Below are 16,930 nucleotides of genomic sequence, written 5' to 3'. Positions count from 1 at the left end.
TGTGTGAGGATTAGATTCCCAGGATACTAAATGTCTGGGAACTTATTTTTCGGAGCACTCTGTGCAAGCAAAGGGTGTTGGCACGTTAATTCCTTAATGTAAGAAGAGAAGACAAGTTTATCCATATTGCTGCTCTACTTCATATGTGTCCGTATTGTAAAGACAGACACTTTGTTTATTTCAAAACCGAAACACAAACCCCTGATTTAGGTTTTATTATAACTTCTGGCTGTATGGTTTTACAGAACTTTTGTCAGCTTGCTCACTCTCCAGTATGACAGTGTGGGAATAATAGTGTCTGACTGAGGCATACGTATGTATGTGCTTCACTTGAAAAACAGATGAGTTGGTGTGTAAATTCTGTGATAGGATTGTCTCAGAGGTAATTCTGGAAATGCACTTCACTCCCAAGAACTTGACCTTTCTGATTGCGGTGGGATGCAGTGATAGGACTTAATTTTCTTGGGAAGGCTGATAAAATATTAGAAAGACATGTTTTACTAGTGCATTTATCCAACAGTATTATATCTTGTATTTGCATTGCTTTTGTTCATTTTCTCTACCAAATTTCTGCAAGCAGTGGTGAAAAATGAAAGAACTGTTGTCCCCATTGTTCGGGAGCAACAGTACAGAATACAAAAAGCAAGTTACAGAGGCTGCTAACTTGAATAGATCTTAAGGCATGCAAGGAGATTCGTTGTTTGCTACAACTACTAGTTGGTGCTTCTGTCTCTTTCTTACGTTGAAATAATTTCTAAAATGCTGCTGGTGTACAATGCATTCTAATGCAAAGTCACATTGGTTGTTTAAAAAAACAAGATGACAGAAAACCTGTATTTGGTGATAGCAGTTTGTCTTGACTGAGCCCTGAAATATATTGCTGTTCTCTATTTTAAAAGCAGAATCAGGCAAAGGTGAGAGTGATGAGAAGACTGCTGGTGACCTCAGTGTAATGTGTCTCTGCTGCAATTTATTTAGCAGTACATTGCAACCCACATTGCAAAACCACCTTTTCTGGGGGAGGGCTAATTAAAAACAAGGGTATGTCAAAGAACATTTAACCTGGTTACAAATGCAGGATTTAATTGGAGTACAGTATCCTCCCATCCTGCAATAAGTCATAACCTTACTCATGCAGTAGAAGATGTAGATTCATGCTTCCATTCCTGAGAGTTTTCAGACAGTTAAATATGTGGCTGGTGTCATAAGCATAAGAATGCTGAAACCAGGATGTGAGCTACACCTGACTATTGTGTTACAAATTGGTTATAGAACAAAAAAATGTTCTGAAGATGAACTGAGTATGGTGAGTTGATGACAAATTACAAAGCATCTTGCCTGTGACTTTAAATTATCCATATATTTGTTTCTTTTTTATTGTCTTAAAGTTTTTTAATTAATAATAAGCAATATGTTGATGTAGCCATGTTTGCTGGTAAGTGTAAATCATAAATTTTCTGAGGGGTGCAGAGGAGCTTGCAAGTGAAAAGAGAAAAACAAAAGTCCAGGTTCCCCAAGTAACTTAAACCAGATGAGGATGGCTTTAACTAGTTTAGATTTTTAAGCAACTTGATACTTGGCAAAGAGCAGGTACACAGTGGTCAATTACTTATGCTTCTGGAAGGCTTTGCATCTGTTTTTTTTAAACATAATCTTGGCAATAAAAAGGGAGGAAGCACTTGAGCATGTGTCATACTTCCCTGATGTAAGCTCAGGCTTCCACTGCTTTGCTTCTGCCCCACACCTGATAGCAGCTAACATAACCATCCTGACATTCAAATCCAACAGTACACAACATTTATTTCCTGTACGGTTGTAATCTCACTTTTCTCCTTTTCTTGTATGTGCACTTAATAATTTTATTTGACACAATAAAGTTTCTGAGATCTTTTCTAACACAGAGTCTAACAAATCCAGTTGTGGCAGTTTTCAGTCCTATTCCATTTTCTCATTTGCTTTTCTTCCTGCTCTTTGCATTTCATTTTGGGCCCACACAAAATAGCTACTGCTGTTTTTTTTAAAGTAAATAATAATTCTGTATTCACTGAGCTCTCCTGCATATTTTACTGATGGGATCCGCTTCAATTTCAGGTCTGTTGCTATGGAGCTGTGTAGATTTGCTTACTTGACCTGCCAGCACAGGGAGTTATTAAGGACTCGGTCACCATGGGTACCAGAGGGCTGGAGTACGCTTCCCAGGGGGATAAACATGCACATCTCATCCTGCAGCAGCAAGGATGCTGTGTCCAGGTTCAAGCCTGTGCTGTTCTCAAAGCTGTGTCCTAGAGTTAAGCATGGAAGGGCATCACCTTGCAATGTTTTGGGGTGTTATAGCAGTTGGTACTGTGAGGTTGAGAAGGCTACAGGTATTAGTAGCTCTTGTGGAGGGGGGTAGGATGGAAGATGCTGAGAGGGTGTCTGTCATCTCTGTAGCCTAGCCCCCTCTCCAAGCATGCTTCAGAGTGTCTAGGTCCCTATGGCAATTTTGGAATGTTCCCTTGCAGTTGGGTCAACTGACATAGTGTAGCCAGTAGATTCTGCTGGACCTTCTCTGTCTGGCATAAATCCCATGGTATTTCTTATCCAGAAGAGGTGAAGTTTGAATCTACAGGTCTCCTTTAGCCTTCAGGAGCTGTGAGATGCGCATGGGGACTGGCTGTCTCCGGTCCAGTGACTGATCCCATTGCTCACAGGAGGTGAAATAGCTTTAACAGGTGAATAAGAGAGCTGAGGCATCTCTCCTATGAAGACAGGCTGAGAGAGTTGAGATTGTTTAGCCTCAAGAGGAGAAGACTACAGGGAGACCTTGTGGGGAGCTGGGGAAGGACTGTTTACCAGGAGGATGTAGCGAGAGGACAAGGGGCAATGGATTTAAACTAGCAAGGTAGATTTAGATTAGATATTAGGAAGTTGTTTACTATGAGGGTGCTGAAACAACTGAAACAGGTTGCCCAGAGAGGTGGTGGAGGCCCCATCCCTCGTGACATTCAAGATCAGGCCTGAACAGGCTCTCACCAACCTCATGTAGTTAAGTATGTTCATGCTCACTGCAGTAGGAGTGGACTGGGTGACCTTTAAAGGTCCCTTCCAACTCAATGAATTCTATGATTGTCATTCCATCTGCCATTTCCCTTCTTCTGGGAGTTATGGAAGCTATTTCAGAGGTATGGGAAATGAGAGTTCATGGTTTTGAGGCAAGTGAATAGAGATAGTCTTTAATTTATCTGACTTCAGTTCCTTATCCATAATGTAGTTGTAATCACCTTTGTCTGCATAAGTGCACTAAGGCTCTATTTTGTTTTACAGGAGGGATAACTAATAAAATCAGTTAATCTAGTTTGTGGTCTTTCTGACCAAATATCTAAGTATTTACTTTAGGATAAGAGAAGTAGTACCCAGAACTCACTGATTGTACTAACTCTTCATTGACTAATAAAGGGACCAGGGTTGGCTTGGACACAGGTGTCTACATTAGGGACATCCAGGATTAGTCAGCTGAATCCCACCCCTGTCTCATGTGTCTCTGACCTCTTGACTGCTCTGCTTTTAACCCTGACTGAAGCCACATACAGTCTCTGGCTCTTCTGTTTCTCTCTCTCTTTTTTTTTTTTTTTTTTTAAAAAAAAAAGGAAAGTCAGTCTTAGATATTCACTTGTGCAAATTTGTGTTTGAAGATGACACATTGATCTTCAAGGAGGTCTAATGAGATGCTTTTATGTCTTCTGTTCATCCATGGTGAGCTTAGACATTGTCCTGTTTATGAGGACTGCTGCCTTAGATGGTGCAGCGAGGTTCTGCATCTCATTTCTCACCTTGAATTTGCAGGAGTGAAATATTTTTAGGACATAAGCTGACTAAATCACACTGAAAAGAAAAAAGTGCACTGTAGCATCTGAGAGGAAATACTGGAATATAATTGGAGTATAAATGTTTTGAGCAAAAGATGCATAGAAAGCTTAAAAATTACTAGCAATAGCACTGTTTTTTAATTTGGATTTTTATATATTTTAGATTTAAATTTTGAATTTAAACAAATTTGCTTGAATTCATGTAGGAAACGTTCAAATGGACAATATTTCTTTGAAATGAGAATAAGCAAAGTAGCAGCTACAAAAGAGTGTTTCAGTTTTAAAGTGTTTCATATTTTTTAACCCAAATCCACAGTGACTTAGAAAACAATCTTTTAATTCTGTGTCACAAATCCACCTTTGTAAAATGATTTTAGATCTTGCTTAGTAGAGATGTATACAATTAGTGGTTGGGCTGTGGCCTCTCAAGATGTCTCTCTCTTTGCTCAGACGACTCATAGGTTGCAGCAAGTGCCCAGATGGCACAGCTAAAATAAGCAATCCAAAAAAGAAGCCAGCAAGTTGCAAAGGAGGAGCTGGCAAGTAAAAGGTGAAAGCCTGAGTCCCACCTGTCCTAGGTAATGATCTGTCCTACTGAGGTCTGGTGGGACAGGCCACCTGCAGTTCAGGTTCTTGGGCATAAATCTTTTGCCATTAGATACTCATCTCCTTCACCACAGAGAAAAAAAAATAAATTTAAGGGAATCCCTGTTCCTCAGTTCATTAAGGGAAGAAAAAAGTGCTTTTAGATCTGTTTTGTGCTTTTCTGGAGGATGGCCGTGAATGCAAAGGAGAAGAGTGTGACCTAGTGCAGGCCTGCTTTGCAGGCTGAGGGCATGCAGGGAGTCTGCTCCCAGGGAAGCTGTTCCACTTCATTTAATTTAGTAACTATTTTATTCAGGATTTGAAGCTGAGCTCACAGCAGGCACATCATAACTCCTTTCTCTCTCTCTCTCTGGCCCATTAATGGGCCCAGTACCACTCCAGATGTACAGGAAGTCGGACACCCACCAATAAAGGGAGATTCTTCCCTGAGGATGTCTGCAGCCTTGAGTTTAGCCCTCTGCTTGGTCTGGGAGAGCCATAGCTCAAACTGTAAGTCAGAGTGAGTAGGGGATACTGATGTGGGACTTAGCAAAGAGCACCCTGGCTGCTAGACAGGATGAGACATGTGCTGGCCAGCTCGTCTTTCAGCTCCAAATGCCTTTTGATGAGATGTAGGTCTCCTAGGGATTGTGGGGATGTGCTCCTGCACCGGGAGAAGATAGCCAAGTGCTTGGCATAACAAGGGCACTGGGTGTAGTGGTCAGAGTGGAGGCAGGAATGGAAGATGGCAATACCTGTGATCTTTAGTCAAACACATTTCTTGTATATTTGAGCAGGTCTTTTTTGCTCCCCTCTGCTAATTCAGAGTCAAACACGAGCCAGAAAAGAGAAGCTGATGCTATACACTGCATTTGTGGGTGAGATCAAGCTAGAACATGCTTTGCAGTTTGTGTATTTACTGCAGCAAATTTGCTGCTCCTTCTGGCTGTTTTCTGTTGGTTTTAGCCCACTTCACCTCCGCAGAAAGAAATACTGTGCATACAAAAGAGGCCATTATGAATCTTCCCTCAGGAGATTTTGTTGTGCTCTGCTTTTAGATGGCAATTTGTATTTATGCCAACATTTAAAATAGCTTTCTGATTCCCCAGTTAGTGTTCTGAACTTACTCCAGCTATGCTTTACTATGCACAACTCCCACCATCAGTTTTTATTTCACGTAATTTTTCATGAAATAACATGCGTTGCAGCCAGAATCCTGTGTTGCCATTCCATTATTTTCTTTACAGTTTTCCAGCTGTATTCCTCCTCCCTGTGATAAACAGTGTTGCCAGTATTCGTTTTTATCTTGGAATACACAAATTGCATTCCCTTAATCTTCCTTCATAAACAGTGCCCTGTAATCCTGTTATCATTAATGTTGACCTTTTTTTTGGAATTCCTCCAGGTTATTAATGCCATTTTAATGAGAATCCTGGGATTTAAACTGTTTTCTGAGCAATGTTTACTGAAGAATTGATAGATTATTTCCTTTTCTGTTTTCCTTTATGTCCTCTATTTCTTTTTTGTCTGACATCTTACTATGTTCAAAGTGGAGCTATGCAAATAACAGATTTGAGGGTTTGCTGCCAAATCAAAACATTAAAGAAAACCTTTGTTTTATACTGAACAAAGGCAACATTGAATCTAAAATATTTAGAATGCATGGGGAGGTTTTTTCGTATTTTTACCTCCTTTTTTTAAAAGAAGGAAGAAATTTGTCAGTTTTAATTTTGAAACCATTATTTCAAACAGAAAGTGGAAAAATCTGGTTTTCCATTTTATATCCCATGTTTTACTTAAAATCATAAGCAGTTTTTGTTCTGAATTTTGTGTCTTTTGTGACGAAATTAAAAGTTTTTGTTTACCTCAGAGTGGTTACTTTAAATACTTTTTTTGAGCAGTATGGAGTGGTATGTCTATATATCCTTGTGTTTATGTGTCTGTATTTGTATGTAGGCATGGAAAACTAAGGAAATGTTGTTATTTAAGTCATGGAAATCTTACTTCGATTTTACTTTGATATAAAGGCATGGGGTAAGTTACTGGTTACTGGGCTTGGAAGTAGAAGCTCACACATAAACAACTAAGCAAGTCTTTGGAGAGAGCGCAGTGGCATTTTGAGTATTTGGCCTGTTAAAGCAAGTAAAATACCACTGCTTAAATGTACCTAGATATGTAAATCCTGGTGAAGCTGTGGTTTAGATGCCTTCACTTTGTTTTAGTTCTCGCTTAAAGTTATGATTCTGATCTCAGGAAGAGCCTAGGAGAAAGGACAAATGCACATCCAGTCCCTGATCCAATAAAGAAATTAGAATTAAACATAATAAAATTAAACCCATCAGCCAGAAGTTCCAAGAACAGGTTGCCCAACTTTGCCCAAAACTTCAGATTGTAGAGCTTAGTTTTCTCAGGTGTGTTGGGTTCAGGGGTTGGGTGGAGTCTGCTGATGGAGATGGGGGCTGTGGGAAATTCAGACCTGTTTGGATTGCACCCATGTAACAGGGGGTAAAGAAGACAGGCATCCCAAATTGGATGGATTTACAGAGGAGCTGGAGAGGGGCATGATGAGCTGAGAGGACAGGAGTGCTGTCTCCTCATCCCACTCTTACTGCTGGATGCAGTGTGTGTTCCTGGTGGTGTGATAAGGAAGATGCTGTGCAGCCTCCTCCTAGTTCAAAGCTAAATCTGGCCCTGTGAATCCCACCCAGGTAGATCCTTTCCCCACTTATGGGTGCAAATTGGAGCATAGGAGGTTCAAGGTGAATATCCAAAAAAAATTTTTTACTTTGAGAGTGACAGAGCACTGGAACAGGCTGCCCAGGGAGGTTGTGGAGTCTCCTTCACTGGAGACATTCAAAACCCACCTGGATGCATTCCTATGTGATGTGCTCTGGGTGACCCTGCTCTGGCAGAGGGGGTTGGACAAGATGATCTTTCAAGGTCCCTTCCAACCCCTAGGATTCTATGATTCTATGATGATAAAGCAGACAGAACAGGAGAGCTTTCCTTACGACACTTCTGTGTGGCCCCTGGTATCTTTTGGGTAGTGTGAAATACCCATCCTGGTCTTCATACAGGAGCCAGGCACTGAGCTGGTCAGCACTTAGGATGCCAACCCACTTCTAGGCTGCCCAGAAACAAAGCTCCCACAGCTGAGTAATTTTCCTTACTGAGACTGATGGGGAGGTATATCCCAAGTGAGGTGGCATATAGGGAGAGTGCCACTTAAAAATTTCCTCCCTGGGAGCGGAGGGGACCTGTCATCCATTTATCTATCCAGCCTCTGCAAGGTGGACGTTGCTTTCCCATGGAGGTTGAATCACCTTTAACAAATAGTGAAACTGCTTTATAATAGCGTATCTGTATACAGTTACATAAAATGTATTTAAAGGAAATGAAAATTCTGCAGGGTTTGTTTCACATTTTATGAGTTTTACAAGACTAATCATGCTTCCATGCTGCAGCACTTCACTACAGGTCTCTAGTCCTCCCATCGAAAATTCTGTAAATAATAGGAAGCTGTTGGCTTTCAGAATCCAGGCAGGCTGTGACTGTTTACTAGAGTTGGCAGAACACAGTGTGACCACTGTGGAGAACGGCCTGTCTTCTCTCCCCCCACATAAGACTGCAAACCTTCAAGGATTAATAAAATGAAAATTCACAGGATTCATGTCTGTCATTTGTGCTTCTTAATGGTAAGTGTTACTGGGACAAAAAAAAATAGCAAATAACAGAAGTTGTAAGTTGAAAAGCTTTTTGTAATAATTTCAATGTGTGTGTTACAGTAAATATTAGATTAGCTTATGACAAATTTTGCTTTTCATCCTGGGACTGCAGGGTTGTTTAGTTGGTTACTTCCCAGATATGTTTCTCCTTCCAGGGTTTTTTCTTGCCCGGTTGAAAATGTATCAAACTGATTTAAAATGGTTTATGCACATTGTAATCAAAACCATCTGTCTTACATTAAGGATGAGTGTGCAGAAGCTTTCAGCTGAATCAGTTTTAGCATGTGATTTCATGTGTACCTCCATAGTTTATTGCTGTGCCTCAGCCAGCCTCTCTCCTCCTTGCCCAGGGAAACCAAGTTCAGGAGATGTGTTGGAGGGGCCTCTGAAAGCCCTTTGTTAGACTTCTGCCACCAACATGGCAGGAGGGCTGGGATGTTTTCCCACTCTGGTGCAGTTCACTCCCTTTCTGTGTAATACTAAGTCATTCCTGCCAAAGACGACATTTTCCAGCTCCTAAAAATACTTCTGACCAGCCTATCCATTTCCCTTCAAATGGACGAAATAGCACTGCCAGGTACCTAAAAAAAATCTCCTGAGGTGACACTACATGATTGCTTATAAAATATATTTGTCCATAGGTAGAGTTACACATTTTATAAATAAAAACTGTCCAATGCAAGTTGAGTGTCGTGTTAATGCAACTCTGTGTGGCTTTTTTTTTAACATAGAGTCTCAACGTTTCTGTTAAGGCTGGTCTAGCAAGATGGCATCCTTCCATCTCTGATCCAGAGAGCCATTTCATTCTAACAGGAAGGTTAAGTCCCCCACACTGTTCCCTTCTGGTCTGTGCACATATGTTTCCCCTGACAAAGGTTATTTCAGGCTGAGAAGAAAAAATTTATAGAAGCCACTATGTGCTGTTAGAACAGATCCAACTGTATATAGTAGAAGCACAAAAAATAATTGGGTCAGGCTGATTTCTGTATGAAGAATCTCCTTAAGATAAAGCAGAAAAAAACCCAACTTGTAATATTTTTGTTCCAAAATAAGCTTGTGGCTGCTCTGCAAATCCATGAATTAAGAACAATTAAGAAGCACACAAGCCCAGATCATAGTGATATGCAGAATGTATATGATGGCACTTGGCCAGTATCAGCGATTACATTTTAGTGAGTGTGTTTTTAGAGGAGAGCTTGATTGATTATGGTTTCACAACATACGCAAGTCACATTCTCTATTTGTTTTGAGATCTGCAGTGCTTATAATTTGCATTAATATAGTTCAGATTACTACTGAAACTATAGTATTTTGATGAGATCAGAAAATTGCTTCATGAGATAAATTCTAATTATTTGATAACAACCCTTCCTTCAAAGTAAGAAGAGTAAGCAAGATGAGCAAAAATCAAGATAAGTAATTCGTTTTGACCAGACAATCAGCAGTCTGAATTGAGGGGATCATTTGTTAAATCAAGTCTAGATCCACATACAGAAAGCAGGATCTGTGTTGCAGTTCTTCTCTAGAGCCTTTTGTCTTGTTTTGAGTTGGAATTCTCCTCACCTTGCAGGCTTGAGCGATTTATGGAGAGGCACATTGAAGGTTTTGTTCTACATCCCCTCTGACTTGATCTTCACCAGCTGCCCAGGTTACCAGGTGTTACTGAACCATGCAATTAGCTGGATTGTGATTAATAAATCTGGCTGATGAGGGAGTACTGGCAGGCAGGCAGGTGGAGTGGGAAGTGATGGTTTAGTTGGCCAGCAAAGTGGGATACGGGAGCGATGCTTGCTGGTACCCTTTGGGGTGACCATGCCAGGCGTTGTTGCGCCCAACTTCTTGTTATCATTCTGGAAGCCAACTCACAAACCTGAGAGGGGATGGTTAGGTACTAAAATCCAAGATACAAATCAGAGAGCCTGCCAGGCAAGAGCACATCCCCACTAGTCTACAGGGGATGACAGAGGAGGGCCCATCTCCCAGACTTGGTCACTTACTTGTAGTCCTGAGCAAGCCCATGCGTGTGCCTTGGATTCATTGTGAACCTCTGTACTGGAGCTAGACTGTCACTGTGAGTGCAGGAAACCACATTTAATTCATTTGAAATAGGGCTGCCACTAGTGCTACCCTATCCTCTTCTGTATCACAGCTGAGCAGTTAGAGGATCAGGAAAGATCAGAGTTCGATGCCCTCCTTAGACCAAAAGAATTCAAATCCACACCTCTCATAAGAGTCCCTGAATCAGTGTGGCCTGCTGGTCATCCTCACTTCCCCACTGACTCTAGACCTCATGGTAGTGGAGGGTATAAGACATGGGCAGAGGGAGAACATGTGGGAGCAGCTTGTTTCATCCAAAGCCTAGAGCTTTGGATGGGGAGGGGGGTGAAGGGGAGTCTTGTGTTCTATTCCTTGCTCCCAGGATTATATCTGCTTTTACCCAGTTACTGTTTGATGTGAAATATAATAGCAAGTCCAAGGTAAGTGTCATGTATAGTAATAGCAAGTCAAATAAGTAGTAAGTCAGAGGCCAGGAACTGGAACCAAAACCCACTGTTGGCTGTGGACTTGACACTGTGGATTGAGTACGTTTCCTGCTGGGAGACTTTGCCCTTGAAATGGGTCACTTTTAGGAGTGTTATCTGAAGAAACGCCTGAAATACTAAAGCAAGGTTTCACCACTTCTTTGCAGCTTCTTGTTTTCATACATTTGTCAGTGCATGTGAGCAGTGTGATTTTCTTTCCTAGATTGTTTGTGGTGTACAAAAGCAATCTTGCAGGATCAACTCATTAAACAGAACAGAAGCATCATTAGTGTTTCCTAGAAATATGCTACTTATGCTGTTAACGTTGGAACTAAAGATGTAGCTGTGAGTTAAATATTTCAAGCTAAATGAAACTGAGTATCTTGAAAATACAGGTCCTTTCAGTAATGCCTGTTAACCACTTTATTCTCTCTACTTTTCAAACTGATTCTAATGGCTTTTCTGGAGTTTTTTTATGCAGCCAGGTCCTATCTCTTCCCCTAGGGTATCTTAATAAAGCTACCTAAAGAGACAGCATGCCACTTCCTGTAGTAGCTGCATGGGACTGTTGAACACGTATAAGTATTTTGCTGTGTAACACGATGCTTTTGAAGCCAAGAAAGCTATATAAATAAAAGTACTTTACATTTTGAGGACAAGCTTTTCCAGTCAGCTCTGTTTTATTTACAGCTCTGTTTCACTGGGTGACTATATGCAAAACCTAGCATCAAGAGTGAGATATATATGTATATATAGAGGCCGTGTTTATGGAGTCAGAAGGTAGGTAAGCTCTGCAGTTTATATACGTTGGTAGCAGTGAAACGGTGGTGAAGTTGCAAAGACTTGAACAAAAAGACTAAATTTTAATAAGCTTATAAGCATCCTGAGATTTTGGGAATCCAGTTTTGCTGCTCAGCTGTCAATGTTCCTGTCACAGGTATTACTTGAAGTTTTTATGTATTTTTGTCTTACTATTCAGAGAGCAGATAGACAATAAAATGCGCACAGGAAAGTTTATTTATTCTTATAAACGAAAAACATTAAATACTAAAGTGCAAGCAGCATTTTAATATTGAGGCCAGAAGACCATACCAAAAAAGGTATCCAACTTGTAATGGTTAGAAAGAGCAGAATGGGATGCTGTACTCCAGGTGGGTGAGTGGGGTGACTGTATGTAAGAAATGTATGTATTTTCTCTATATACGTATAAATTTACATGATGTGGTATTTCTGTGCTTGCATACTGTCCAGGTAGGCCCGAAATACCTAATGTGTTCTACCTGTAAAAGCTGTGAATGCAGTGTGTGCCGTGGTCAGTGTACTGTGTCGTGATCCTTGCAGTGTGGCTGAGGCAGTGAAGAGAGCAGAGTTCAAGGTAAGGTGGGGCTTTTCCGTACTCAAAATGTGAGCCGAGGGCTGCACTGTATGCATTGGGAAAACACACCAGTGCCTGCTGGAGGTATACCTGCCTTTGCAGAGGCAGCTCTTTATCCCTCTGTTCAGTCCTGCCCATAAGTTTGTACTTGTATGACATACAGGATAGAAAATGTGCCCTTGACTAATTACTGGGAGGTTTCCCTGTAGGTTGCAGTGCTGTGGCAGGACAGCGTTAGCCCCTTGGGCAACGGTCCCTGACCCACGGCACAGGTGAGGACACATGTTTGCCGGACCCTCTCTGCCTGGATTGTGCCCCCCATGCACTACCTGCATTCCTTGCCTTGTGCAGTGCAGCATGTGGTCTCTGGGTTGCAGGCTGCCCTCCCCTCCTTCCTCCATGACAGCTGGAGCAAGGTGTCTGTCATGGTGCAGTCAGGGCAGCAAGGCAGCCAAGAGGCAGCACAAGGTGTGATACTGTCTGCAGCAGGCTCTTAGCTTGGTGCCATTAGCCATCGAGCAGCAAAGTGCAGGGACAGGGCTGGCCACTGCACCAGTTTCACTCCTGCCTCTCAGTTTCAGGCAAGGAGCAATAGTGAAAAATGTTTTAAGTACTTTGTTGGCCGTCCTTGTGTTGTCCATCCCACTGCACAGAGGAGTGCACTGCTCTGCTTCCGTGGTGTGGGTGTGCTGCTGTTTGGAGCCTGCTGCGAGGTGGGGGAATGATAGAGTGGTGGGTTTTCCAGTGTCAGATGCTGTACATGTGGCACAAGCATTTCCATCAGAGCATGTTCCTGAATTGGCTTGCCTGCTGGTAGGCTGCTGGTGCTGTGACACTGAGTTGCTGGAGCATGGAAGAGTATGTATCAATGAATTTAAAATGAGATAGTGCTGAAGCCAGCGGCTCAACATGCAGCATCTTTTGCAAGAAATGGTGGGCAAGACAGTCCTTATAACAGGAAAGTCTCAGATAAGGGATAAAGGACTGTCATGGCCAGTTAGGACAAAATAATACATGTTTGAAAAAATTCAACCTCTTTCATTCAGACTGAATTGGTAGGATGTTCTGGTGCTTACATCTGTGGGTTTTTGTAATTACGTTGTCACAGCTACAGAAATAGTCAACAAGAATTTTCAGGGATCTGTCAGCCTGGAGTACGCTATTAAGAGAATTGAGCGGCCATGTTCAGCTCCAGCCCATATTGTTGCTAGACAAGGAGTTTCACCTCTTTGTTAAGACATTTAAAAGAAATCGCACCCACTGGAGTATGTTGAAGTTGGTCTTTTATGGATAGATGCCACATTTTTCTTAGAGATGTTTACCAAATGGGAGAAAATACTTGTTTAAAGTCTTCTAGTAACACTGGTGTCAAGCTCTGCTACATGCAAAGGTGTCTTGAACATCACTAACACACTGAGAACCATTACTAGCGGTGATCCCCTTAATTTATAAAATCTTCTTGAAGATTCTATAAATAACTGAATGTCTAATTTTAAACACCAGGTAGTTTCCTGTGCTCAGTGTTAAGGGTGTGCATAGCTGTTACCAGAATTGGCATCAGAAGGTTAGTTTGTGCTTAGCAGACACAGCTCCTGGTCTCAGATGCAGTTCAGTCTTTAAGAAAGCTTAACCTTCGAGGTTGCATCTTCAGGCTCTGCTGATCCTTACTGTCTCTGCCAACTGCCTAGCTCAGCAGCACTGTGCTCTAAGCCAGGTGGGTCAGGAAGAGGCTATTATTAAGCCTCGCTTCCTTGAAATGCTTTCAGTACTGAGATCTGATTATGACGTGATCTACTTAACGAGAGATGAGCCTCGACTAGGGCTCCTGCTCTGTGTGCCACAGCCAGGACTGGGAAAGCTGCTGGCGTCTTTCGAGGGCAGGAACGTTTTGGGGGCCTGAACACTCAAGGTATGGCATCTGTGTGACATTTTTGCCTGTTTGGATCTTGTTTGGAAAAGTAGATTTGGGAGCAGTGTGGTAGTGAGACAGTATTCAGAGTGTAATTTAGACTTGCAGATGGAAATGTTTTGTTTATCAGGAAAACTGTCACAGCTTCAGACGTCATGTCCCATGGTCATTTTGCTTCCCCAAGGAGGGGGTCACTGACATCTACATCTGTAGACATGATAAAAATACTCTGTGAAACAAAGCGGCCTTGTTGTTCGCTCTCCCTCCCTCCCCTTGCAAACCCGCAGGACGTTTTGATCTGGTTACAGCTGTGGTGGGTTACAGCTTGACTCTGGTTATCAAGGGTATTGTATTGGACATGGAGTTGGCCAGAGGTGATAAAGCTGCTTTCCTGAGATACCCTTTTGAAGAACTAAGCTTTGCTTTTGAGCAGTTTGAAATTGGGCTGAGGAATATTCTGGGCAGAGCAGAACCAGAGTTACAGAAAAATGAGGGCTGGCCTCAGACCTGGCAAGGTTGAGAAAGTACTGGGTTAAATCCGGACACTTCTGATCCTAAGACTGGTTGCTAAGAGATGCCAGATGGTAAGGATGGTTGCTAGATGTCTCATCCTTTTTAAGGCTGAGAAGACAAGCTCTGACAAAGCTTTTTCCCAGTCCCAGGTATTCAAGGGTGCAAGATGTGCCCATCACCATCAGCTCTGTGAAGGATATAAAAGAGGTTGTACACTTGAAAGGTTCATGTGCTGCAGTAGGGATGATGATAGCTGCAGCTGCATCTCCCCCTCGTGGAAAAGATTGCAAAAAAGGCATTAACGTTATGTGCAGCCACTGGCCAGAGGTGTCTGCATGGGGCAGCACCCAGAAATTCTCAGATGAGAGCTGTTCTCATTGATCAGCTGTTTGGAGTATGCTGGGAAGTTACTGTCATCCCTTCAGATAAAGTCACCATCCATCATTGTGGCTCTGCAGCATGGGACCTAGATATGGCTTGGAACTTTTGCCAATTGAGTGATAGACTGAAAAAATCCTCCCTTTAAGGGTGGTTTTTGCAGATGATTAGGCTTTCTTAGTACCTTTGCCTTTTACTGACCTTAACAAAATGAGAGCAGTTTTCCTTTTATGTGCCAGAGCTTGGGAAATAAAAGCTGTGATTCATAGAAAGTCAGTAATCAGCTTCTTGGCTTAGCACCCAAGAAGCACTTGAGAGCCATATATGATTATCAGATTATTTTAAGGCTGTTAGAACTACCTTTTATGCTTCTGTGCCACGTGAAAACTGCATACATGAGTACACACACACACATATATATATGCGTATACCATATGAGCATATACACATTTCTACAAATACCATGGAATGGTTGGGGTTGGGAGGGACCTTAAAGATTATCTAGTTCCACCTCCCCTGCTGTACACAGGGACACATGTACATCATCTCAGAAACCAAAATTATAGTGGCTTTCCTCCCAGCAGGTAATGTATTTTGTATGGTTTAAAACAAGAGAAATCTCCAGTTAGAATTGTGTGCCTCTAATCACTGTGCTCCTGAAGGAGCTATGTGAGCCATCTCATTCGTGTATTGGTGTGAGGAAGCAAACAGGTTTTCACAACAAATGTTCTTAAGAGTCCTAAAATGGTCTGTGTAGCGTGAGAGTTGTGTGTCCAAATGTTTTTTTTCTGCTCTTGTTGAAGTGCCAGTTCTGAAGAAGTGGTGAAAACCTGGAACAAATCCAGTGCTTGTCCTCAGAGATGTTTAAAAATCCATGTGACTTCTGAAATTCACACAGGACAGACAAAGGAAGGATGCTTGTGATTCACTGTTATTTTGAAAACCGTCTTTGAGTTATAATTTCCGGAGTATTTTCCATCTGCCCTTTTCCTTTCCAGGGAGTGAAGCTGATTTTAGCTCTTCAAGCAGCACAGGCAGTATTTCGGCGCCTGAAGTTCACGTGTCTGCTCCTGGAAGCAAAAGATCATCTTTTTCTCGCAAGTAAGCCAAGCAGTTTTTCCTGAATAGTTCAACTGTTATAAGTGCAGAGGTAGACTACTTTGTAAGGTCTTGCAACTAATACGTACAATACCAGTATTGGGAGTTTTAAAACAACATGGCTAATACTGTGTTCTTGGGCAGCACTTAGTCTGCTCTGTTTGGAGCACAAAAATTGTCAATATGCCAGATCAGCTGACTGATATTTTATTATTGTTTTTTCATAACAAGTATGTGAGATACAATCAGGTAGAGCACAAAAGGCATCAGCTGGAGTGGAGGAGGAAACAAGTGGATGTATGTTAGTTAAAAGCAGTACTTCTGACCAGTTAACCTTAACCCACTGATCTTTATTGCTTTGTTTTCTCTCTTTAATGAATTGTCAGCTCAGCCTGTACCTTTCCAGATCATGACCTTATTTTTTGTAGGAAGAAGATGACAATATTGCCTTTGACACTTTTTCTTACACATCCTTGCCCATCTTTTATATAGGTAAAACAATATGCCAATTTTAAAAATTACCATAGTCATCTATCTAAATGAACCTTTAATGAAACAAAAGACTTCTGTAAATTTTCTCCCTGTCATGTGTGAAGTGTAAATTCAGACAGCTTGTGGATACGAGGGCACTGGGATGGAGCTGCGCATGTTGTGCTCTTCCCACGCAATCCCTGCTGGTTATGGGTTTTGGAGTAGGTGGAAAGAGTTCAAATTGACAGGAATGGCTTCCTGCTCTTTGTGGCAAAGCTGGCAGGAAAGCTGAGACCGGCAGCAGGACACCCGAATGCTTGCGTCACGTGGACGTCTCCAAGGTCACAGTTTGCTCCAGTGTACAGAGATCAGCTGAATGATGATGCTTCATGAGCAGTTTCCCATCTGTATCGTCACAGTGTTAGAAAAGTAAATATTTAGTGTTCTCTAGATTAAATCCAACAAGTGGCTGTGGGGAGAAACAGTGCTGAGTATAATATGAAACC

The 16,930-nt window shown here is 41.9% G+C and overlaps 1 protein-coding gene across 1 annotated transcript in view; it reads left to right on the top strand.

Moving 5' to 3' along the window:
* Nucleotides 1–16,930, top strand: part of SYBU (syntabulin (syntaxin-interacting)) — a 57,316-nt gene that overhangs the window by 34,999 nt on the left and 5,387 nt on the right. Inside the window, exon 4 of the mRNA XM_010006537.1 lies at nt 15,854–15,956. Coding sequence (XP_010004839.1) covers nt 15,854–15,956 — 103 coding nt within the window. The remainder of the gene's footprint in view (nt 1–15,853; nt 15,957–16,930) is intronic.

The sequence above is a fragment of the Chaetura pelagica genome, unplaced genomic scaffold, assembly GCF_000747805.2.
Source record: "Chaetura pelagica isolate M959 unplaced genomic scaffold, ChaPel_1.0 scaffold76, whole genome shotgun sequence".
Classification (NCBI taxonomy): Eukaryota; Metazoa; Chordata; class Aves; order Apodiformes; family Apodidae; genus Chaetura; species Chaetura pelagica.
The sequence above is the reverse complement of the archived record's forward strand: the minus strand, read 5'-3'. Positions and strand labels throughout refer to the sequence as shown.